At 33.0% G+C, this 25,329-nt stretch overlaps 1 protein-coding gene across 3 annotated transcripts; it reads right to left on the minus strand.

Moving 5' to 3' along the window:
- Positions 1 to 760: 760 nt before the first annotated feature.
- On the minus strand, positions 761 to 3,702 carry LOC106773716 (uncharacterized protein ycf20). 3 transcript variants are annotated; one of them, XM_014660459.2, is made up of 4 exons: positions 3,550 to 3,702; positions 3,213 to 3,284; positions 2,656 to 2,849; positions 761 to 1,989 (listed from the first exon to the last, which is right to left on the minus strand). In XM_014660459.2, the coding sequence occupies exons 3-4, from the start codon at positions 2,832 to 2,834 to the stop codon at positions 1,587 to 1,589; spliced, it is 582 nt and encodes a 193-aa protein (XP_014515945.1). In that variant the 5' UTR covers positions 2,835 to 2,849; positions 3,213 to 3,284; positions 3,550 to 3,702; the 3' UTR covers positions 761 to 1,586. The 3 variants fall into 3 exon arrangements, with proteins under 3 accessions (XP_014515945.1, XP_022642046.1, XP_022642045.1); XM_022786325.1 differs by having other exon boundaries at positions 2,689 to 3,284; XM_022786324.1 differs by lacking the exon at positions 3,550 to 3,702 and having other exon boundaries at positions 3,213 to 3,335.
- Between the last annotated feature and the right edge of the window lie 21,627 nt (positions 3,703 to 25,329).

The following is a 25,329-nucleotide window of genomic DNA, read 5'->3' on the forward strand; positions in this document are numbered from 1 at the left end:
TAGTGTACGTTAATATCAATAATAACTAATGGATTACAATGCAAAATATCATCTATATAACAAGATATATGGATATTAAACAGGTTTTAAACTTATATTTACTTCAAACCAATTCTATAAAATTACTATTCCAATATGATCATAAGTAATTTCAAATGAATCCTAACATAGATTATAATTAATTTTAGCCACAGTTTTTATAAAATGAATTTAGTTTAAATTCTATTCTACAGATGATAATCCAAATGCACAGTTAGTGTAGCACTATTAAATTGGCACAAATAGTAAAATATTGTTAGTGCTGATTGCTTAACATCCAACCGTACTAGTTTTATATTTCAAATAATTTGGTGTCAGGGGAATCATAAAGGGGAAGGACGCAATTAGGGAAATAGTTACTCAGATTCAAGTTGAATTTGCTTGAAATGTGGAAGGTAAAGTTGTCATCCCTTGGAAAATTGACCAGCATTCTTCTTGAAAAAGTGAATGTGATCTGGTCATCAAGCTGAGTTAAAAACTGACATACACATTCACCAAAGTTATATATTCATCAAAGTGATGCACATAAATTAATCCCAATAAAATTTCTAGTACATACATTCATCAAAGAGATATATCTACATCAATTTGTACTGTGCAATGATTTCAAGAGGTAACTGTATATCCAAAATGTATACAGACATGAGGGATAACTTTTCTTCTAGAGAACTAAAATTGTACATAGATGGATAAATTTTCAACAAATGGATAAAATTGTACATACTAGTAAAGAAAAACAAATCAATTCAACAAATGGCACTGTTTGCAGTTCATGGTGGAGCTTGGTAGACATCAACATGGTGCAATGTTCAAGTATTTTGTAGTTCATGTAGAAATGATGATCCACAATCACATTAAAAAAACTATATGTGAGACAGTTTGCATTATTTGTACCAAACTCAATTTTTGTATCACCATTCACGAGGCAATCAAGTTTCCTCTGTATGGAAAAGACACATATTCCGTGTTGGACATGTAAAACAGTGCTGTATTTCTTGCAAAAAGATCCAAAGTTCCACATCATTGTATACCACATCTCACAAGTTCCAATTTGTATGAATGCCCCTGCAAAATGAATACCAGCAATCCCACTACTATCAAGGAACTGATGCCAACACGGATTATAGGATGAAAGATTGAAATAAGGGACAGAAGGAGTGAAATGATGTTCCAGGAGTTGGTTGAACCAAAGCCGATGTAGAGTTAATTGAAAATGTGAAGTTGTTGAATGTTTCAATGCCCTTTAATGTGCTCCAGTCAAAACTCAACCATTGCTATGTTCGTCATTAATATGCATGATTCATCTCATAGCTTGAATGTCTTATCTTCTGGATATGTGCCCTGAACTTCAGGGATTTTAACCGTAGAAGTTGAACAAGATCCATCTTTCATCGAGTTTTGTGTAACTTCAGTATTTATCAAAAATAGTGGGGACATATTACTGCAATGGCAATGAGTCATGTGCATTATAAATGCCAAGCATCATAAGAAAAGTGGGAAATTTCAATTCACATAGAAGGGGTTGCTCATCCAGCAATGCGATCAAATCAATATTTAAAGGAATCTAAGAAAAGTCCCAGTGTAAGGCCAGCCTTCCAATAATTAAACAAGGAAATAAGGCCTCTATTCATGCTAACTAAAGGAAGAGAAGCCCTATACATGAGAGCCCCAATGACTTCCACAACAGCCACAGCCAAGGCAGCAGATAGAATATCCCAGTCACCAGTTTGTCCAATAACAGTGGCAAAGGCAGTTGCACAATAAAATCCAACCAAGAAGAAAAGCAGCTTCATGGGAAGATTTTTCTTTACCTCCTGAATTTTAGAACCTAACTTACTCTGAAACTCTTGAATCACTCTAATTATGCGGGTCCTTCCATTACTGCCATTTGAAGTGGAAGAACTAAAACTGCTGTCATTTAAGCTGTTTCTTACTGACCAAGTCAGCCTCCTGAAGACATAAAGACTTAATATCCTAAGAAAAAGATCAACAATAATGGTTCTCCTCATATAACCAATTTTTGATTGATATTCACCTATTAAGTGTTTCAAACACAACGGTTGCAAGTACAAGTTTATATTAATATCCTAAATTAGCTACAAAATATCAGTTATTTTAATTATATGCCTACCTTTTAGAATACAGTCTTCATAAGAATGTCAATATTACAAAATAAGGTCTACACCAAATTAAATTTACCAGACTTTTGAAATGATACACGCTTCATTAACAGTTGAACACATTTCACCATGTTAGACTAAAGGAAGAACACTTCTCATCATCTGTTATAGAACGAGAAAACTCCTTATCACTTTAGACACTTTCTTCTTATGATCTTTTGTAGACCCCAAAAACTCCTTATCACTTTAGACACTTAATCCCACCTAACCAAAAAATAGCAAAATGCGTAACCCAATAAAGTTGATGTGAAGGAACTGTCTAGCAACAAAGACAGGTTTACAATAGCGTTCTCTCTTAAATAGAACTACGCTTCCGTGCTTCATGCCAGCATTTATTTGGTACAGAATCTCTAAATTATGTATCAGGTATCAAAAGCTGTCCTAGATTCTATGCAGGATAAAAAATCATAAACAAAAACTGCTACTGAGGACTTACTTGAAATTAACAATTAAACAAGGTTGAGCAAACCTAAAGCATGGAGAGCATTGCTTCTGGCCAATCGTGGTCTTGTAAAAGAATGCATCAAGATCAACTCTTGAACAGTTATAATCAAGAGATTTAAATTTGGCACTTGTCACACAACCGGAAGACATCATTCTAGTTGCAAACAACATGAAGAGTCTTCAGTCCTGGAGATGATAAACATACATTACCAGCATATGCAGAGAATGATAACAAATGTAATAATCACAACTGAAACATCCCAACTCAAATTATTTGGGATACAAAGATAAATGGAACCATAGGTAAATGGAAATTACCGTTCTCTCGTGCAAGTAATTCACTTGACATTACATCAAAAGAAAGATAGACACAAAGAACTTAAATAAAATACAAAGATTCTTCAGAAGATAAGTGCATTCAAAAAATCCACATCAGAGTTCCTTCACATTAGCAAAGTGCTCGCAGCCGAAAATTTAATATAAAGAAATATGCAATACAAATAGTCTAATTCAAATCTTTGCTAAAACATAACAGAATTCAATAGCTACCATCTTTCATTCTTCAAACTGGCTATTTTCTTTCATCATCTTTGTATTCCACAGTAATCTGACTCGATTCAACTGCTTGTTAGAGTCAGAGGTTAACAATGAGTACCCGTCAGCAAAAAAAATAAATAACAAGAAACACATCCTAATCTGGGTTTCGTTAATTGACAAAGAAGATCAATATATATATATATATATATATATATATATATATATATATATTTATATATGAAAAAAAAAAACCAATTTTGAAATGGAACCGAAATGATTGAAAAGAAAGAACAAAATGGGTGTTTGAGTAATGAACAATTAAGGCTAAAAAGTGAAGTTAGAATCTTACTTTGTATCTTGGTTGTAAGACCAAAGTGCAAATTCAGTGTAAAATTAGGGCACGAGGTTCTTTCAAATTGAACCTCTTATCATTTCATAGTACAATGTATAGCAGTTGCAGTTGCAGTTGCACTCCCAGAAAGCTGTGTGAATCCTTGTTATTTATCACCCCTTTTCACAAATTTTTTTCATTTTTCTATTTACCAAATTTCTTATGCTGATAAAAGTGATTTTTGTTTTATTATTCAGGTGTAAATTATTATTTTTTAAAATTTATTTTATGCCATTTTTTTTCTTTAACAGTTAAAGAAAGTTTTAACAAACAGTTTAAAATGTTCAAAACCAAGATTATGTAATATTATATATATATATATATATATATATATATATATATATATATATATATATATATATATATATATTAATTAATAAGTTATCTTTTTTAAATTAAAATAATTATTTTATAAATTTTACTTTTTAAATATTTTTTTAAATTTACTATTTTTATTTGACTTTTTCTTTTAAATTAATTATTTTTAAATTAAAATAATTATCTATGATAAAAAAAATGTTTATAAAAATAAAAATTATCTATAAAAAAATTGTAGAAATTATTTATATTTATTTTTATAATTAGGAGAATGATCATCACTATTATAACCATTTGTTTTTCTAATATCTTTTTTTGGTATTCGATCTTTAATTAACCATTATAGCAATAGTTTTCTTTATTTCAACCTAAATAATTATAAATTTCATTAACAATATATGATGTAAAGTTCATTACAAGTCAAAATAATTATAAACTTAATTTCAAAAAATTTATTGGCTTAAATACTTTTTTGTGTGTTTATTTTCGTTAATTTTGTTTAATGTGGGATTAAGTTTTTTTATGTTCAATGTGATTCCTATTTTAATAAATGTTTAATGTTTCTTTAGGTCCCTATTTTTGTTCAGAATCTCACATAGGTTCTTTTTTTGTTCGGCGTCTCAATTGAGTGTTTATTTTTGTAAAATTGAAATAAATAAGGACCTTTCATTAAATTGGACAAATAATGTTTAAAATGATGTTATGTGGCATGCTAAGGGTATTTGTTTTAGATTAGTGACAATTTATACATAATTGTGACGTGTATTTTGTAATTTCTGAATTAAAAGATTGAGGATAAATTGGGAAAAAGAAATTAAAGGTTGCTTCTTTCTCTTATTTCAATTGTAGAGAACAATCTGATTTTGAGGTGTTCACGTTTTTGTTCGTCGAGGTTTGGGTTGCTCTATTGATGATTTGCGATTTCGATCTCCTTTCCAGCGCGATGATCTTTCGCGATTAGGCGCAAAGGAGTTTTAGGGCTCGCGATGGTGTTGTTTTTGTTTCATGGTGGCGCGACTCTGGTGCAGAGATCCGGTTCGCGTTGTGATGAAGCCTTCACGCGTGGCTCGCGGGTGGTTTAGTGAGGATGATGCGAGCTCACAATGGTTTTTCCAGTGTTGGTGGCTATTGCGAGATGCATTGGAGGTGAACCGAGGTCCGACGAGGTTCTGATGGTGTTCCTGCGGTGGTTGAACGACGTGGTGGCTGATGATGGATTTAGGGTTTTGGTGGGTTGTTCTGATGCATTTCATATACAAGGTCGGAGATGATGATGTGGTTTCATCTTTGGTCAGATGTGGAAAAACCATTCAAAAACCAAAGAGAACAAAGGAAAAGCCATTACCAATTTTCCCCAATCTGATTTCAATTGTAGAGAAGGGTTGTCACAAAACCACTGTTTTCCACAATCCAACAAAACCGCTACTTTTTTTCTCCCAAGAACCCTAATTTCACATTCTTCAATTGTAGAGAAAGGAGCTACCTTTAATTTTTTTTTTCCAATTTGCCCTAATTTTTTAATTCAGAAATTACAAAATACACGTCACAATCATGTATAAACTACCACGTCATCTAAAACAATACCCTCAGCATGCCACATAACACCATTTTAAACGTTGTTTGTCCAATTTGACGGAAAGTCTTTATTTGTTTTAATTTTACAAAAATAAGGACCCAATTGAGACGCCAAACAAGAAGGGGACCTATTTGAGATTTTGGGCGAAAATAGGGACCTAAAGAGACATTAAACCTTTAATAAATTATGCTCAATTTGATTCTTTATTATGATGTTGCCTAAATCGTTCATGACAAAGTATACAAGGTAGTAATGTTTGAATGAACTTTGTAGATTTTGCTTACATGACTAATCATAGACTGTGAGTTGAAATTAATTAAATTATTCAAGTGTTATTCGAACAAAATCATGTGTGTGGGAGATACAACTTTTGGGTTTAGAACTTTCGTGAAAATAACGTGGAGGTGATCGTGGTGTGGTAGATTATGGACATTGTTTGTTGAAATTCTAAGGGATTAATCATCGACTAGGTGAGTTTGACTTCTTAATTTGTGTTCGTAAATGCGTATTGTGGTTTATTTTTTTCTTATGGGGTTTAGGATTTTCGTTGCGCTGTGTTAGTTGTTTCTTGTCCATTTTGGTGTGCTGATGTTTTTCACATTATGTGGATTGAGTGATATGATCATAGATCGGGCAACAATGAAGAGTTTTCAAAGTGAAAAAAAAGCATAAAAATAGTAGAATAGGTTTCATAGGCTTGTATTTGCCTCTTTGTTTCTTTTCGTTAGTTCTAGTTGAATAAACGCTTATAAACCCTTCTTTTCCTTTTAGCACAAGCAATGTGAGACTTCCCATGGCTTGGTCTTAAAAGAAAAGAAGAGTAAGTAGGCGTCTTAGCTTGTAGTGCAAGGAAGCATAACTAGTTTTCATTTGTTGAACTTTAGGAGTGTTAGGAAGCTTATAAACCCTTTTGGAATGAGAGAATTAAGCAATGTGGGATTAAGAAACACCTAGTGATGTTGCTGGTCAGACCTTAGGCATTCAAGTCCCACATCTCTTGAAACTCTTCACCAAACTCATTCCAAAAGCTATATAAGAAGCCTAGGAGGTCTCCTTTGTGCACCTTACCTTGATTCAATTGAATTTTGAGTTGATTTGCACTTTTGCAATCTTCTTTTGAGATAGTATTTTGTCTTCAAAGTCCCTATTTTGGGCAGACCTTATCTTGCTCAAGCAAGTGGCGGTCCTCCTTTGATGCTTATCTTGGAGCTTCCTTCAAGTGGCGCATCCTCAAGTCATAAGTTTCCTTTTCTCTAATCTTTTCCACTTTTAATTTCTCTCCATTTCTTGTATGCCATTTTAGAATATTCTCTCTAGGTATGCACTTCCCCATCATTAAGTAAAATCTTATTTTTTGTGTGAGTGGATTACGCTTTAGTGTCGTAAAACTTTTAATTGTTTGTGTCGGTTTTCGGTTTTGGGATTGGTCTCCCATACCTTTTAAACTTTTTGAATGTTAAGTGGTCCTCTACCGTTAAAGTATGCTTTAGTTTTATAGGGTTGTTTTTGAGATGTGTGATGAGAGATTTAAAGTTATGGTCCACCACAGTGGAGCCTTCGTAAAGGAAGTATCACTTAAATATATTGGTGGAAAGATAAGTTATTGGTCATGTGACCTTGATAAATGGAGCTACTTTGAAGTCATAGGTTCACTTAAGGAATTTGGGTATATTGAATTTAAGGAGTTGTTTTATTTTATTGAAAATATGTTGCACAAGTTGTATGATGACAAATGTACTATTAATACGGTAAATGTGACCAAATATTATGGTGAAGTTCATTTGTTTATGGTCCATGGTGCCAATGAGTCAAAGGTCATAGAGAATGAATTAAATGAAGTTCTTCACCTTTGTCATGGACCTTTAGAGAGTGGAAAGGGTAGTCATGTTGGCGACTTTGCAGAAGTTGACAAAGACAACAACAATGAGTCTAACATACAAATCGTGGTTAGTAATGAACATGAAGTGGGAGGTGCCAGTGATGAAGTGGAGGTTCAGAGTGAGGACGAAGTAGAGATTATGCGTGATGATGAAGTGGAGGTTGCGGGTGTTGATGAAGTCGAGGTTCATGGTCAGGATGAAGTGGAGGTTCTGGGTAATCATGAAGTGGATGTTTAGGGTCCGGATGAAGTGCAAGTTCAGGGTCAAGTCGAAGTGTAAGTTGAGGGTCGGGATGAAGTTCATACTGAATTTGTTAGTTCAAGTGAGCATGATGACAAAGTGGATAACGAAGTGGATGACACAGGTGTAGTCGGTGTAGGACTTACGGATGTTCATGTACATGTTGCTAGTCATGTACAGAATATTGTAGAAGGGAATGTGACAATTGAAGTAAATTTAAACAAACAAGACATTGATTAGGAAACAATGAATTAGTTGATGGTCTACATACCGAAACAAAATCAAATGACAAGGGGTTATCTGATGTTGATTGACAGTCAAAATTTTTGGTAAGTCCATAGGACAGTCAAAGTGACGATAAAGGTGATGAAAGAGAGTTGTGGTCCATTTCGAACATTTGTTATGCCAACATCTATGGTGGAGTATAAATGGGATGTGGGAACAATTTTTGCAGATAAGTAGGAGTTCAAGGAAGATGTTAAAAGTTATGCAGTTCATGCTGGATGAAATTTGAAGTTCGTTAAAAATTATAAAAGGAGGTTATAGTCAAATGCATGAGGGTGCAACAAATGGGTCAATGGACAACTTATTATGAATGTTTTCCTTCTCATAAAACTTAGCAATTGAGTGAAATTGCGGATGTATGTAGTTGCAACAGAGAATTCAACATTAATATGATTAATGCTAAGGGGTTGAGTAAAACCTTAGATAGGTCCTTATAAGAAAATTCAACTTTGAAGATAAATAATATACGTATTAAAGTTCGTCAAGAAATGGAATACGAATGTGTCAATATCTAAAGCTTGTAGTGGGAGGGTAATGGCATCAGGCCAAGTAGACGGTTCATTTAAAGACCAGTTCAAAAGAATTTATGACTATCCACATGAATTGTTGAGATGTAACCCTAGATCAACAGTAAAAGTGAAAGTGGACGACATGGATCGCGATGCAATATTCAAAAGAATTTATGTTTGTTTGAAAGCTTGCAAGGACAACTTTGTGTCTTGTAGACCCATCATTAGTTTGGATGAGTGCTTTTTGAAAGGAAAGTATAGGGGAGACTTGCTAACTGTTGTGGATTGGGATCCTAATGACCAGATGTTACCATTGGTTTATGCTATTATAGAAGTGGAGAACAAAGAAACATAGACGTGGTTTTCTGAGTTATTGATTAAAGACATTAAAGGTGATGAAGTATGTGGGTCATGCACATTTATGTCTGACCAACAAAAGGTATTTCTATTCCTTTTTGCTTATAGGTTTATGTTAGCTTTTATGTGTGTATTCTGACTGATTCAATGTTGTTTTCCACAAGGTCTGTTGCCTGTTTTCTAGGAACTTTCACCTAGGGTAGAGCAAAGATTTTGCATGTAACATTTATATGAAAATTTCAACAAAACGTTTTATGGGCTATTACAAGCACATACCTTCAAGCTTGGGAGAGAGAAATGTTAAGTATCAAAAAGTCAATCTAGAGGCATACAAATACTGCATAGTTGTTCCCTCAAGGTAGTCTTTCTTCCTTATCAACACATTCACGAAATGTAGATACCTTAAACACTTTTTTTTTTTATCATTCAAACAGGTTTTGGTTGAGATTTAGATTTACAAGTTAATTAGTATGTGGCACACTTGACAATCACATGAGTGAAGCTTTCAATAGTGCCATTGTTAATGCTAGAGGTGAACCCATTATAACCATGATGGAAGAGATTAGCCTTTATCTCATGAAAATGTGGAAAACCAACATAATGAATGTATCAGCTTTAGAACAATCCATCTACCTGAAGATTAAAAAAAGTCTTGAAAAAGAATCAAATTTAACAAAATATTGGATGTCGAGGTAAACATATAATTTTGTTTTATTTTTTAACACATGTTGCTTTGACTAGTTCTTTTTCAACTTATTTTTTACTTTTTAGAAAGTTGGTTAGCATAAAAATTGTTTGAAGTTAGGCATGTATTAATGATTGGAAACAAGTATGCAATCATCCTAGACAGTCAAGAATGTAGTTGTAGGAAGTGGTTTATCAGTGGCATCCCTTGCTACCATGCAATTATAGCATTGAAGTTCTTAAATTTAAATCCAAAAGATTATATACCTCATTGGTCCAAACGCTCGACATATGAATAAATATATGGGTCCATCATCTATTCAGTAAATGACCACCTTCTGTGGGAAAAAACATCCTTCTCTAATGTTCTACCACCATTTAAGAGAAGGTTACCAAGGAGACCAAAGAAAAAAGAAGGTTGGAACAATGGGAGTTAAGGAAGGATGACACCAATTGAGCAAAGGTGTGTATAAAAAAATATGTACCATTTGTCGTATAATTGTCTGTTATGTCCTCAACAACCAGCAGAAATATCACAGCCATCAACAAAACCAACTCAGCAATCCTTACAACCATCAAAGCCATCACCACAACCAACTCAACAATCCTCACAACCATCACAACAACCACCATAACTGATAACAGTCTAAAAACCATTATTTTCATGCTTAAATTTGATATTAAAACACACCCTTTATGGCTTAGAATGAGCTTAAAATCAAGTAAAACAATTAGTTGAGTCATTGAGAGTCAAAAGTTGGTTTTAGAGGTATTATGCTTGGTTTTACATTGTTTTGCAAGGTTTTGAGGTGATTTGAAGATGGAAGAGAAGTAAGGTGGACTTGTGCTTGAGAAAGATGAAGAAAAAGGATGAAAAGAAGAGCCAAAGGAACCATTGAGCGCCAGAACAGACCGCTGAGCGCCCAATGTGATTAGAGGCAAACTGCTGAGCGGTCTAATAGGGCACTGAGCGGTTGAACGATTAGAGGCAAACCGTTGAGCGGTTGAATGAGGCGCTGAGCGGTTGTCTGTTGGGTTTGGGCTTAAATTCTGTTATTTTTCTGTGTTATAAATAGTCCCAGTACGACTTGAAACCTCAATCTTTGGCAGAGGGAAACGTCCACAACAACTCTACACACTTTGGAGGCCGTTCTTTGGATGCTCAGGCTCCAAACTACTCAATCTAGGGTTTATTCTTTCATTCTTCCATTGTATTTCATCTAGTTTCACCATGACAATGGTGAACTAAACTCTTTGTTGTTGGGGAACAATGTAATCTTTTGAAACTCTCATATATTAAAATTCTTATTTAATTCATATGCTTGCATATGCTTGATTTATCAATTGTTGGGTTCCTTACCTATATATTTAATGCTTATATCGTTTAACTCATTCGGTAAATGTTGTTTGTCTTTATTGATACGGGAACGTACAGTAATGTCATGAACTGGGGGGAATTCCTTGATTATGTTTATTATGCATTATTAATTACTAGGGGAGGCTAGGGATAATAAACCGGTAATTAGTAATAGGCTCTTTTCGCCAAGGGATTGGGTTAAGGGTAGACAAAGAAAGTTTGCATGGCAATATGATAAATAAGCGAATTAAATAAGAAGAGTCGATATATGAGGGTGGATAAGATGAAATTGTAAACCCCAACAACACCATTCATCCATAGTTTTTCCTCAACCATTGATTCATTGCATTTGCATGTTTACTTTTGTTTTTGCATTTAAAAACTTAAAATCAATTTCTTCTCAAGTCTTACGCAATTAGGTTACACAAAAGTTAAGGCCTAAGAGTCCTTTGGGAAACGATACTTGGACTTACCCATTTTATATTACTTGATAACGATCTCGTACACTTGCCAGAGACTTAACAATAACCAAATGAGTTGTCCCACAACACTAGTTAGGATAATCAAACCGAGCAATCAAGAGGAACAAATTACAAATTAGGAGAGGAAATGTATTACAGTATTTTGAATTTATTTTAAGCACATTTGTTCAACTTTTGTAATGTACTTTGATGCACATATCTAGGAAACATTTGTATCTTGGAAACAACTATTTTGTTGTTAAATACATTAAATTAGTGTGTTATTATAGTGTTATTATGTTATTATGGAAAATAATGTATTTCTAAAACCAGTTCTCTATAATATTTTAGGCAAATAGTAATGTTATTATTTTGTTAAACAACTTATGTTTATCTTTAGTGTCATTGTTATGTATCAATTCATTGACTGTAAAGTACAGACAAAACATAAACTACATTGACAAAATTTAACTAAAATTGGGACTTGTTTGAACAAAACTAAGACTTATTTGAACAAAAAACAATTAATCATATTTCATTTATTGATTCATTTGTACACATTACAAAACAAAATGACTGAGCTTTAACATCACATAAACTACACTTGACTCAAATTCGATGCCCTAGTACACTTAACCAAAAGACAGGGTGCCAACCTAAAGACATCAATCTAAACATAGACACACCATAACTATGTTCATTACACCAACAATACAATCAACTCCTACTAACAATTGCATCCTTTTTTTTTTCAAAAATTTCGATGAATTCTCCATATCATAAATTTCCCCCCTTTGCTTGACAATGATATCATCCCTTTCATCAACATTTTCTTCAAACACCACTTGAAATATTTACACCACAACACATTAGAGGAACAACTTTGTTATTTAACACAAAAATAACACAGACAATGTTAATTACCAAGAAATATTTCCACTAAAATTAATAAAATTTGCTATTATTAATATAATTTTGTAGTTAGGACAACCTCAAAATTGTCTTCCAACATTCTTTGAAGTTCTTGTCATTCTTAGCACTGTCATATCACTATAATTGCAAATGGGGGTTATCCTCATTCCACTTAAACCACCACTATGTGAGGAATAACAAATTTGGTCTCAAACTATTGCAACAAGAGGATGAAGATTGACAACTAGACATACCTCACCATGCAACAAACACAATTTCTTTTAAGGAGAGGAGTTTGCAAAATCAATTTTCATCCCACAAAAAAGCCTGTTAAGAAACCATATTTCCTTTTTTATGGCCAATTTTGGTTTCAAAATACAATAAAATAAATTAATTCCAGCTCACATAGTGCACGACGGATCACATAAGCAAAAACTACACAACTCATTCAAACACTACCATCGTGTACACCCTAGCATTAAAAATTTAGATGACTTCATGACAAAAGACCAAATTGAATATAATTTACCAAAATAGGGACCACATTAAACATCCAAAAAAAAAATGAGTACTACATTGAACAAAGTCAATGGAAATAAAAACTAAAAGAGTATTTAAGCCTAAATTTAAATACTTACCATATTAAAATTGAATAAATTACAAGTCAGACTTAATACTTTAAGAATTAACTTTGTAATTTTGGATGTAGATCAACATATGATTCCCATAATTGTATTTGAGTTTTGGTTTTAAGTTCATGTTTAGTTACTAAACTAAAAACAAATACATTTTTTTGACTATCAATCTAGCCATAAAGCTTGTTGATTTCATTAATTACTTTCATCAACCAATCTAAACAATCATACATTTTAGGTTTAATAATTTTTTAGGTCCCTAATTTTGTTGAAAATTCTTAAATAGGTCCCTTAGTTATTTTTGTTCTCAATTAGATCCCTATTTGTGGAAAATTGATTCAATTGCACCTTTGTTGTTAAATTGAGTGAACGACATTAAAATTGCAATGATGTGACGCATTAACGTTGCATATTTTAATGATGTGGCAGATTGAGGGTGTTAGTTACGTGGGTTTTGTAATTTTTCAAACAAAAAAATTTGGGATTTCATTGAATCCCTAATTTGCCAAAATCCCTAATTAAAGGGTGTTTGAGGTGCTCAAAGTTGCTCTTCTACGACACAGAGGTTGTTGTGATGCGAAGGTGGGTACTTCTTTTTGTTTGATGATATTCTAGGTGGTTGTTGTTGTCGTGCAAAATTTTGGATCTGCATTCACCTACTTCTTCGATGTTGTTGGTGGATGTTTATTTCGTTGAACGTTAATGTTCCTTGTTTTTGTCAGCATTGTTGGAGTAATTGAAGGATGTCAAAGAACCATTTATGTTGTTCTTCCACATGTAATAAGTGGCACAAGGAAAAACCTAGTGTTTGTTGTCGTTGTGGTGGAGGATCCATAAGTTTAGATGTTTCATCCATTTGCCATTATGAAGAGAAATTTGTGTTGAGAATTGCAAAAATACTAAGAATCAAGGGAAACAATTTTGGGTTGGCCTAAGTATAAGGTAAAATACATTGAACCTATGTTTTTTGTGTTACTTTTTCTAAGAAGAGGCCATTGTGGTTAATGTTTTTGTTTATAGAATGGTATTCAAGATGTTGGTTGCAACTACTTTAGATGGTCCACTGATGTTGGTCTTGACAAAAGGGGTACTTACGTGAAGTGCGAAGGAAAGGAAGATACTTTGGTGAACACCGAAGAAAGGGAAGCTGATAGGAAGATGATACTTAATTTGGAGAAATCTATCTTGATTGTTAAAAAGTGGATAAAGGTGTTGATAGGGGTGGTTTTTGTTCTGTGTAATTAACATAATTTTAGTTTCAATGTTAATTGGATTTAGATGACATGGTTTACCCGTGTTCTAGTTGTGTGTTGCGTTGTTGACTTCAGTTAGTTAAGCTAAGTTATTTGTTGTTAAGATGTATATTTGGTATTGTTGATAACGCTAATTCTTACCACTATCTGAGCCTCATTTTCTTGGCAAAATCAACTCTTTTCTAGCTTGAAACTTGCTTAATCATCTATTTTATCTTGCTTTTATAAATAATTGTATTTTGGGCTACACTTATTAAATATTATCACTAATCCCCTAGTTTTGTAGCTAATTTTGTGTTTTGGAAGAACCTCCACGAAATTAAAGAGCTTAACCAATTGTAGGATGGACAATTAACATTGTATATTGTTAGTTGGTTTGTTGTTCAATGTAATGTTGTTTAATGAATTGATGACTTACAGAAGCTTTGAAATGTTTTTACATTAATAAAGCACTGAAAATTGGTATAATAAAAATGGGTATCGCCTTGTTGGTGTTGCTACTTCTGCTCCTCTTTTGCCCTTTGAATTGAAACTTTGGGTATGGCCTTCTCTTCTTCTTTCTGTGGGTTTACCTCACTAACCATGGTTTAGGAAAATTGAAACATTACAACCTACCACCAACGAATTAACATCATTATTTTATTTCTTATAATAATAATAATGCATACGATAAATTTTATAATTTAAAACAATGTAAAAAAAAACTTGGAATATGTTATTACATTAGTACTCTAGGCATTAGGCCTGTTATTAAAATAATGTGAGGCTGAAATGCATTGGCTATCACATTCCTGGTTTTATTATACTTACAATTAAAGAAGTTACTTTTTTTTTATAGTTTAAATCCTAAACACATTTATAGGTTAGAGTTTGATTCCGTTAGTGAGGAAGCATAACACATGTTAGGATGAGAACTCATAACGAATTTAGTTATTATTATGACATTCCTAATATTATGAAAACTTATTTATGGAAATGGTATTACAGAATTGTAATGCTATAATGGTCCAACACATAAGTTATGTACAATATTGTTCACACAACCATTGAAATCTTCTAGGATAACATTATGAAAGTGCTCAAATTGTTCACATAACCATTACAATTGTTCAAATTTTTCATACCACCATTGCAATTGTTCAAACAACATCATGTTACAAAATTATCAAGTTTTTCAAATTCATCCCCTACTAGCCTTGACCTTGACCCTCATCCGTTGATGGCATAATTGGTTCAGATGATGGGTTAGGTTGGTGTGGTTCCTCGAAGTGCACAACACGTGGTTGGGTTGTTTTCTGCAACAAGTTCTGTTGTGACCCACTTCCCTACAAAGTTAACATCTTTTAAGTAAGATACCTTTTCTCATTCTTATTTGGTCCTTTGTCAACTCTCACTACTCCAACCTTCTTTTCTTCTTAGGCTTTCCTAGAAATATTCTTTTTGCCGGAGGCAAGACATTAGGATATGTGGTAATGTCCCACATGTTGTTACCATTGATAGGATAGACAATTGATGAATATATTTCTTCATATGTTGACTTTGTAAAGCAACAGGGTATGAAGTCTTCTCCATCTATATTTAGAAACTTCATAGCAGCCAAGGAATGACAACATGAAATTCTAGTGATACTCCATTTCCTACATGTACACAAAAATTGGGCTATATTCACCGCAAACTTTTTCCCAGATTGTGACACATGACATACTTCAAACAATTTGTTTGTTGACCAGCTGTGAAGAGAAATCAAATTTAATAACGAAATAGATTTCTTTTAATACAAATATAAATAATAAATTGAGGTTACCTAATAATCCAATATATAGTTAACTATGACTCTTTTTTAAGTCTAGTCATGATTTAGGGACAAATGTCCGCAAAAAATTATTGTATCTTTGACGTGTTTGTTGTCCATCTCTTCATCATGTGAAGTCAGATTTCCTCCAATATGGTAATGATGAGCTTAAACCTTGTATGAACTAGTACAATGTTGAAGACCTCTCACATGTGTTTTACTAAGATATCACATTGGGTTATGGTGGTCAACCTTGATCTTGATTAATATCTAAATTGGAACAAGTTAAAAAATATTAATAGTGATAACATAATCCAAAACAAAATAAAATCCCTACACAACAAAAATTAGTTACAAAAAAAATCCAAATAAAAAAATTAAATACTGAATAATGAAACTTCTGAAAAAAAAATCGCATGATTCCCATCACTTAAAGAAAAAATCAATATACGACATTTCAATAAGAGATGATGATAGTATTATATTATATAACTAGTAGATATTAAACAAAATTATAGAAAACTTCTGAATATAATAAATTAATAGTAGTTAAGGGTAGCAGAATATGTATGTATCATAGTACAAGTATGCCCAACTCACAACTAGCTAATCATGTTGAAAATTTAGGAGAAAAGTAGTGATGAAAACATCTCCTTGAATTTGCATGGAAAAGTTATCGTGGGTAAACTTTTAAAGGAGATAGAAGAGGAAAGATGGAGAATGGTATTATGACCAATAACCTGAAACATATTGTCGCAACCGGAATTGCGACGGGACGATGATCCAAAAAAAAGAACGGTCCACGAAAGACCATAGTTTATTCTGGAGAACTACAGAAAAACCATAAAATGATAAAGCACGGTCCACGAAAACCAAAGATGGGGTTCAGGAGTCGGTTACGTGTAGGGAAGGTATTAGCACCCTACAAAATGTTTAACTATCCCAAAAAACGACAATCTAAAGAAACAAAAATATTTTTTTAGTTTTTTGAGTCCGCCAAGGATTGACCTTGCTCCTACGTATTCTCACTAAAATGAGAAATCAGGGTTACGTAGTTCTAGCTGAGAGAATGTTTGTTATTTGAAAATATTTATTTCGGTATTTGATATAAAAAAAAGGAAACGATTCTTAGCACGAGGACGATGCGTGCGATCACACACATGCTTAAACCTTTAAAACATATTTTTTTTTATAAAAAGGGAAAAGGTCATAGCACGAGGATGATGCGTGCGATCACACACATGCTTAAACCTTTAAAACATTTTTATTTTATTTTTATGAAAGGGGAAAACGTCTTAGCACGAGGACTATGCGTGCGATCACACACGTGCTTAAACCTTTAAAAAAAAATTCATTATTTTTTTATGAAAGACGAAAAGGTTTTATAGCACAAGGACGATACGTGCGATCACACATGTGATTTAACATTTAAATTATATTTTTTATTATTTTTTAGAGAAAAGAAGGAAAGGTTTTAGTACAAGTACGATGCGTGCGATCACACATGTACTTTAACCTTTAAAAAATATTTTTATTATTATTTTTTTTTACGTTTTCATTTTTGTAATTTTTATAGTAGGAAAATAGTACTTACGTGAATGTTTAAAACAAAACTTAAAATAATAAATGCATATACAATAAAAATAATGATACTATTTACGTAAATATTTTTTTTAGGAAAGATAGAAAATAAATTACAGCTAAACAAAATATATTAAGAATTAAAGAACAAAAAATACTAGAAACTATTTTTTTTTATATTTTTAAGATTTATCTTTTTTCATTTAAGAAATATTTAAAAAATAAAAAACAAGAACAAACTAAAAACCATATTTAATTGTTAAAAAGAAAGATGTCGTAAGAATCTTTAAAAGTAATTAAACAAACTTAAAATAAATAATTGTCAGAAAATTGTCCATTTACAAGGAAATCATATTTTTCTTTTTAGGAATAACCTGAATGCAACAATTAATATATTATTTTTAATTATTACTTGTCACTATTGTCGTAATGTTGATTCAAATTATTACCAAATAAAACAAAATTTCAAAAATATTCTAAAGTGATCTGTCATGCATTAATATTAATTGCTTATGGGCATTTTTCCAAGGAACACAAATCCAATTCATCACGTGCAGCACCTCTCCCATTTTATTCATGTGCACCCCTTTTTTTTTGTTTTTCCTTCTTCCTTATTTCCTTTTGTTTTTTCTTTTTTGTTTTTTTCTTTTTTTTTAATTTTAATTTTAATTTTTTTTCTTTTACTTTTTGCTTTTCATTTTTCCTTTCTTTTCTTTTTTTTTCTTTTGTTTTGTCCCTTTTTTCAAAATGAATATAAAAAATAAAATCAAATTAAATAATAATAAAGAAAGCTAAATCAAATACCAAATAGTAAAACAAAATAAAAAAATGAAAATTTAATAATAAAATAACACAAAAAAAACAAGTCCTATTATTTAGTCACCCGGACGAAATTGAGTGTTGACAACTGCCCCTCTTTACTTAGATATTACTGGATAATATGAAAATTTGATATTTTTGTATTATCTAAGTAAAAGCTAAGTAAAGATAGAAAAACTAATTTTGTCCGGGTTTCAAAAAGAAATAAAAGGATGAAAATGGATTCAAACATATAATAAACAAATTCAAGGAAAAGGTGAAATTGCAACAAAAGAAAGCTCGAGCATTGCCAAGCAGAGGGTCGATAGCTAAAATTAAAACATGGATTTGACCATTGCCTAGCAGAGGGCCAAACTCACAGAACAAAAACTTAAATCCGACCATTGCCAAGCAGAGGGCCGATAGCAAAAATTAAAACCTGGATTTGACCATTGCCTAGGAGATGGCCAAACTCACAGAACAGAAACTTAAATCCGACCATTGCCAAGCAGAGGGCCAAACTCACAGAACAGAAACTTAAATCCGACCATTGCCAAGCAAAGAGCCGATAACAAAAATAAAAACCTGGATTTGACCATTGCCTTGCAGAGGGCCAAAATCGTAGAAGAAAAACTTAAATTTGACCATTGCGAAGCAGAGAGCCGATAACAAAATTAAAACCTGGATTTGACCATTGCCTTGCAAAGGGCCAAAATCGCAGAAGAAAAACTTAAATTTGACCATTGCAAAGTAGAGGGCCGATAACAAAATTAAAACCTGGATTTGAGCATTGTCTTGCGGAGGGCCAAAATTGCAGAAGAAAAACTTAAATTTGACCATTGCGAAGCAGAGGGCCGAACAAAAAGGAAAACTTGAGCTTAAGGTGCCAAGCGAACTAGGCTTTGGGGTGCCAAACAAAACTGGGCTTTTGTGGGCCAAGGTGAAACTGGGCTTATGGGCCAATGTGGAAACTGGGCTTATAAGCCAGGTGAAACTGGGCTTAGGGGCCAGGCGAGCTAGGCTTATGTGCCAGGTGAAACTGGGCTTAGGGGCCAGTGTGGAAACTAGGCTTATGGGCCAAGTGAAATTGGGCTTAGGGGCCTATGTGGAAACTGAGCTTATGAGCCAGTGTGGAAACTGGGCTTATGGGCCAATGTGGAAACTGAGCTTAGGGGCCAGGTGAAACTGGGCTTAGGGGCCAGTGTTGAAACTAGGCTTCGAAATTTTGAAATTCTTGAAATTCATGATTTCGTGAAATTTTTTTTTTTGCAATTTTAATAGAAATTTGATTTTTGAAAACACAACAAGGTATCGAAACCTTCATTGCAAACTGTTAAAATCTTGATGTCGTTCTTTTTGTATTTTTGAAGAAGGACTCGACAACCATTGATATGAGTGAAGAGGGTTTCGATCCGAAAAATTTGCTTTTTATGAATTGATGAAAAACATTTGCTTTGTTTTTTTGCATTTCTCTTTGCTTGAGTCAGTCATCTTACTTGCAATCATCAAACTGGTCTTTATTTTCAATGTTTTGTGAAAACTGAGTAATGTCATACATCCGACATCTAAATTTGAGATTATTGTATTTTGACTTTTTCTTTCGAGACATCAGTGCACACATGCTTGAATTTATTGGCAAGAGGATGGTTTTGAAGAGAACGATAGCCGTTTGGAATGGTTTGGAAGACTGGGACCGGCACATGGGTACTACAATCCTCAAAGGAGATGCAATATGTGAGTGTCAAGACGAAACACGATATACCAAACATTTTTCCCTGGTTTTGTGTTTGGGTAAATGAGCTGGGGTTTGGATCCATGAAAATTGGGGTGAAACAAAATCAAGTGAGACTTGCAAAGTTGTACCAATCATGGGATTATGGATTGATGAAAAATTTGTGTAAGACTCACAAAGCTGCCCCAATTTTTTTATCGTGGTATGGGTTGATGAACAACTCGTGTGTGGTTCACAAAGTTGCCCCAGTTTTCTTTGGCCCGGGGTTCTATTTGGAAGAGGTAGTGGCATGACAAGGACCGGCCAAAAGGATGGTCCCAACTGGTTTGATTTTCTTTTGCATGCTTCTGGCTAGGTTACAGGGAGATCCCCTCTTCTTGAGACATTACCTTATTTCTTTTTTTTCTTTTTTTTTATATTCATTCGTTTTCAACTTCTTTTTTTACGACATATTGAAAGTCATTTTGCCTTATCGCAAAATTAAGCTTTATAAAAATTTGAGCAATCATTATTCAATCTGCGTGGACTTTATTAGGCTTGTAATGTGGCTAGGGGCTAAAAGGTATTTTAAAAAAGGGATATAAAGGCCCAAATGAATGTTTGTTGGTTATATTTTTTGAAACAAGGGTTATCCTCTAAGTATTGCATCAACTTTTTGACTTTTTGAGCACTTTGGTTTTTTCTTGAACTTCGATTTTCATTTTTTTTGCTCAACATCACTTTGTGATTTTTTTTTTGTTTTTTGTGTATTTTTTGTTCACTGTTGATGAATTCTCTTCGATTAATCATTGAGTGCTCTTCATTTGTATCATGAGTTGACTCCTGCCTGATGAAAACCCTTGCTTGGGGATAATTTTGAAAAAGAATTTATTTTAGGCTCAAATGGGGTGACAATGGATATAATTTTTTGCTTTTTGGATAAAGAAAGAAGGTCACACATCATTTCAAATTTTGATTGCTTTATTTTCAAAAGATTAATTCTGCGACTAGACGACCTCAACATGATTCATTTTTTCTTTCTTTTTTTTTTTGCTTTTTCCTTTCTAGATTGCCCTTTCAGGTTTTAAATCTAGTGGAATGCTTCTTCTTGTTTTGTTTTTTTCTTCCTTTTTTTTTTGTCCCAATGGATTCAGGGATCACCTTACTAGCGCAAGCGAGAAAACTTTTAGTTAGGCCAATCTACCCTTGTGTAAAGGTTTACTTTGTAACTGAGGGTAGTGACAATGTTTGTTGGGAAAGATTCTTTGTTTTGGAAAAGCGAAGGGTGAAGGTCTTCAAGCAAGATGTGCACAAANGTCTTGAGAAAAATGTCAAATTGTTATTTTTGATTAAATATTTGACCTCGGAAAAGTCTGACACTGCAACTTTTGTTTTTGATTTATCATTTTTTTGGTTATTTTAAAAAAAATGAGTTTGACGATTCGCAAGAAAGACAAGTGTGACTCAAGATATGCACAAGATGCGTGATTTTATCNAGTGAAAATGAGGGTTAGAAGACTGCACACATCTCCCTTTGTGCCCCTATGGAGGTTCGACGCTTAAGATTCAAGGTCAAGTATATGCAATCTCACAAGGATGGTTCCCTGAGCCTAAGGATCAATGGTCACTAGAGTTGTGGCCCCCTCCACAACATCTCCACAAAAGTCGAGTAATCAACTAGGTGTGAAGACACAAGTGAAGAGGACAGACTCTAGCTGGAGTTCTCACGATAGCCATACAGGAAGTACATCCCAGAGTGACACCGCTACACAACTCCTCTAATTCTAATTTACACTCAGACCCGGGTATAGGGCCTCACTCAAAAGATGCACAAAGTGTGTGTGTGAAGGGAGAATGCAATGCACCCAAACCCTCACCTGCAAAACAACCATAAAATTTTCCCAAGCAAATATAAAATGTTTTCTAGCCTAGGGTTCAATATACAAGCAAGTCACATGCATTTATTTCAAACATCAAACATAGATAAGAATAAACAAACACGAAAAAGAAAAAAAAGGAAGAAAAACATAAAGCAAAACCACGTTAAATTCGCGTATTTATTTAAATGGCTCGACTCTCTAATATCCCCAATGGAGTCGCCATCTGTCGCAACCGGAATCGCGACGGGACGACAATCCAAAAAAAATAAACCGTTTGAAAACGAGTTCGAAGTCGCCACCATAGTTTATTTTGGAAAACTACAGAAAAACCATAAAATGATAAAGCACGGTCCACGAAAACCAAAGATGGGGTTCGGGAGTCGGTTATGTGTAGGGAAGGTATTAGCACCCTATAACGCCTGCCCGAAGGTAGTACCTTTAATTAAATACGCGAATATGATGTGGTTTAAAAAATGTTTAACTATCCCAAAAAAACGACAATCTAAAGAAACAAAAATATTTTTTTAGTTTTTTGAGCTCGACAAGGATCGACCTTGCTCCTACGTATTCTCACTAAAATGAGAAATCAGGGTTACGTAGTTTTCTAGCTGAGAGAATGTTTGTTATTTGAAAATATTTATTTCGGTGTTTGATATAAAAAAAAAAAGGGAAAAGGTTCTTAGCATGAGGACGATGCGTGCGATCACACACATGCTTAAACCTTTAAAACATATATTTTGTTTTTATAAAAAGGGAAAAGGTCATAGCACGAGGACGATGCGTGCGATCACACACATGCTTNAACCTTTAAAACATTTTTATTTTATTTTTATGAAAGGGGAAAAGGTCTTAGCACGGGGACGATGCGTGTGATCACACACGTGCTTAAACCTTTAAAAAAAATTAATTATTTTTTATGAAAGACGAAAAGGTTTTATAGCACAAGGATGATGCGTGCGATCACACACATGCTTAAACATTTAAAACATTTTTATTTTATTTTTATGAAAGGGGAAAAGGTCTTAGCACGGGGACGATGCGTACGATCACACACGTGCTTAAACCTTTAAAAAAAAAATTAATTATATTTTATGAAAGACGAAAAGGTTTTATAGCACAAGGACGATGCGTGCGATCACACATGTGCTTTAACCTTTAAATAATATTTTTTATTATTTTTTAGAGAAAACAAGGAAAGGTTTTAGCACAAGGATGATGCGTGCGATCACACATGTACTTTAACCTTTAAAAAATATTTTTATTATTATTTTTTTTATACTTTATATTTTTTTTTACGTTTTCATTTTTGTAATTTTTATAGTATGAAAATAGTACTTACGTGAATGTTTAAAACAAAACTTAAAATAATAAATGCATATAGAATAAAAATAATGATACTATTTACGTAAATATTTTTTTTAGGAAATATATGAAGATAGAAAATAAATTACAGCTAAAAAATATATTAAGAATTAAAGAACAAAAAATACTAGAAACTATTTTTTTATATTTTTAAGATTTGTCTTTTTTCATTTAAGAAATATTTAAACAATAATAAAACAAGAACAAACTAAAAACCATATTTAATTGTTAAAAAGAAAGTTGTCGTAAGAATCTTTAAAAGTAATGAAACAAACTTATAAACAGAATTACAAAAAACAAGGAATGTGAGGATATAAAACTATAGGGGATTTGTATGCAATAAAAACCTGATAATCAAATAATAAAAAAAAAATCATGAAATAAGAAAAAAGTATAGGTATAGAGAAAACCAGGGTGCATGCAACCGAATCCCTTTTCTTTCCGTTCCCTTACGTTCTCTTCTTGAAATTGAATTTTCTCTTTCTCTTTTTTTTCCTGTTCCCTTATGCTCTCTTCCCGAGGTTAAATTCTCTCTCCCCTTCTTGTTTACAAGGTGCATATTTATATACACACATTTGTAATATTATTGTTGTAATATTATTGTGATCTTGCCTTAATGGCGAATTAATTGTCAATTAGCAAAATAGGGAAAAAAATGATCTTGATTGAAGAAAAATAAATAATTGTCAGAAAATTGTCCATTTACAAGGAAATCATAATTTTCTTTTTAGGAATAAACTGAATGCAGCAATCAATATATTATTTTTAATTATTACTTGTCATTATAGCCGTAATGTTGATTCAAATTATTACCAAATAAAACAAAATTTCAGAAATATTCTAAAGTGATCTGCCATGCATTAATATTAATTGCTTACGGGCATTTTTCCAAAGAACTCAAATCCAATTCATCACATGCAGCACCTCTCCCATTTTATTCACGTGCACCCCCTTTTTTTTTTCTTTTTTTCCTTCTTCCTTATTTCCTTTTGTTTTTTCTTTTTCGTTGTTTTTTCTTTTTTTTTTAATTTTTTTTTCTTTTACTTTTTGCTTTTCATTTTTTCCTTTCTTTTTTTTTTCTTGTTTTTTGTCCCTTTTTTTTCAAAATGAATATAAAAAATAAAATCAAATTAAATAATAATAAAGAAAGCTAAATCAAATACCAAATAGTAAAACAAAATAAAAAATGAAAAAATAAAAATAAAATAACACAAAAAAAACAAGTCCTATTATTTAGTCACCCGGACGAAATTGGGTGTTGACACATATCTATAGACAACAAGACTTCATTATCCAAATTTTGTCCTTAAGAACTTAAAATGAACTACTCGTTCAATCATCACTCATGGAAGGTAAAAATTAGGAAAACATATATACAATTTTCATGTTTAAGTAACTAAAACAAATAACATATTTGATCATGTTAGGTTCCTGGGTTTGGAACCTAAGTAAGAACACTCACAGATAGCAGAAAATAGAATTGAAAGAAAGAATTCTATTATTTCAGAACGTATAAGCATTGTACAACAAATGGGGTTAGGAGCATAGCCTCCCTGAGACCGTAACCTCTCTACACAAGCTAAAACCTGACTTTACAAAATATATTCTCGATACCCCTTGACACAAATCGGGTCTTATTAATTATATAATTCCTCCACCTTCTATTCTAACCCATTAAGTCCTCTCCCCCTGTAGCCTATCATTACATACCGCTACGAAACAACCTTGTCCTCAAGGTTGGAACAATGAAATTTGAGCCCATTGCGTTGTGATGTGGTCTTATCATAGGGAGAGAAACTGTTGGCTACTACTTGCAACTTCAGGTCTGGAGGCTTAGGTGGTGGCAACTCCTCTCCACTATCTTCCATTCTTCCTCAATGCTTCCTATCACCCCCAAATTCCACACCACGGTCCACGGTTTCACTTCCTTTATTATGGACAAAGCTTCTGGCTCCCCTCACCTTCTAGCCAGTGTTGGATCTTTGAATACCTTCTTCCCTCCTTGATTGAACACCCTCGTCAATTTCGTTCAGTTTCGTCCTATAATGGTCGACACGGTTCGGTTTCGTCCTTTAATGGGCAATACTGTTTGGTTTCATCCTGTAATGGTCGACAACGTTCGGTTTCGTCCTTTAATGGGCAACATC

This window comes from Vigna radiata, chromosome 9, assembly GCF_000741045.1.
Source record: "Vigna radiata var. radiata cultivar VC1973A chromosome 9, Vradiata_ver6, whole genome shotgun sequence".
NCBI lineage: Eukaryota > Viridiplantae > Streptophyta > Magnoliopsida > Fabales > Fabaceae > Vigna > Vigna radiata.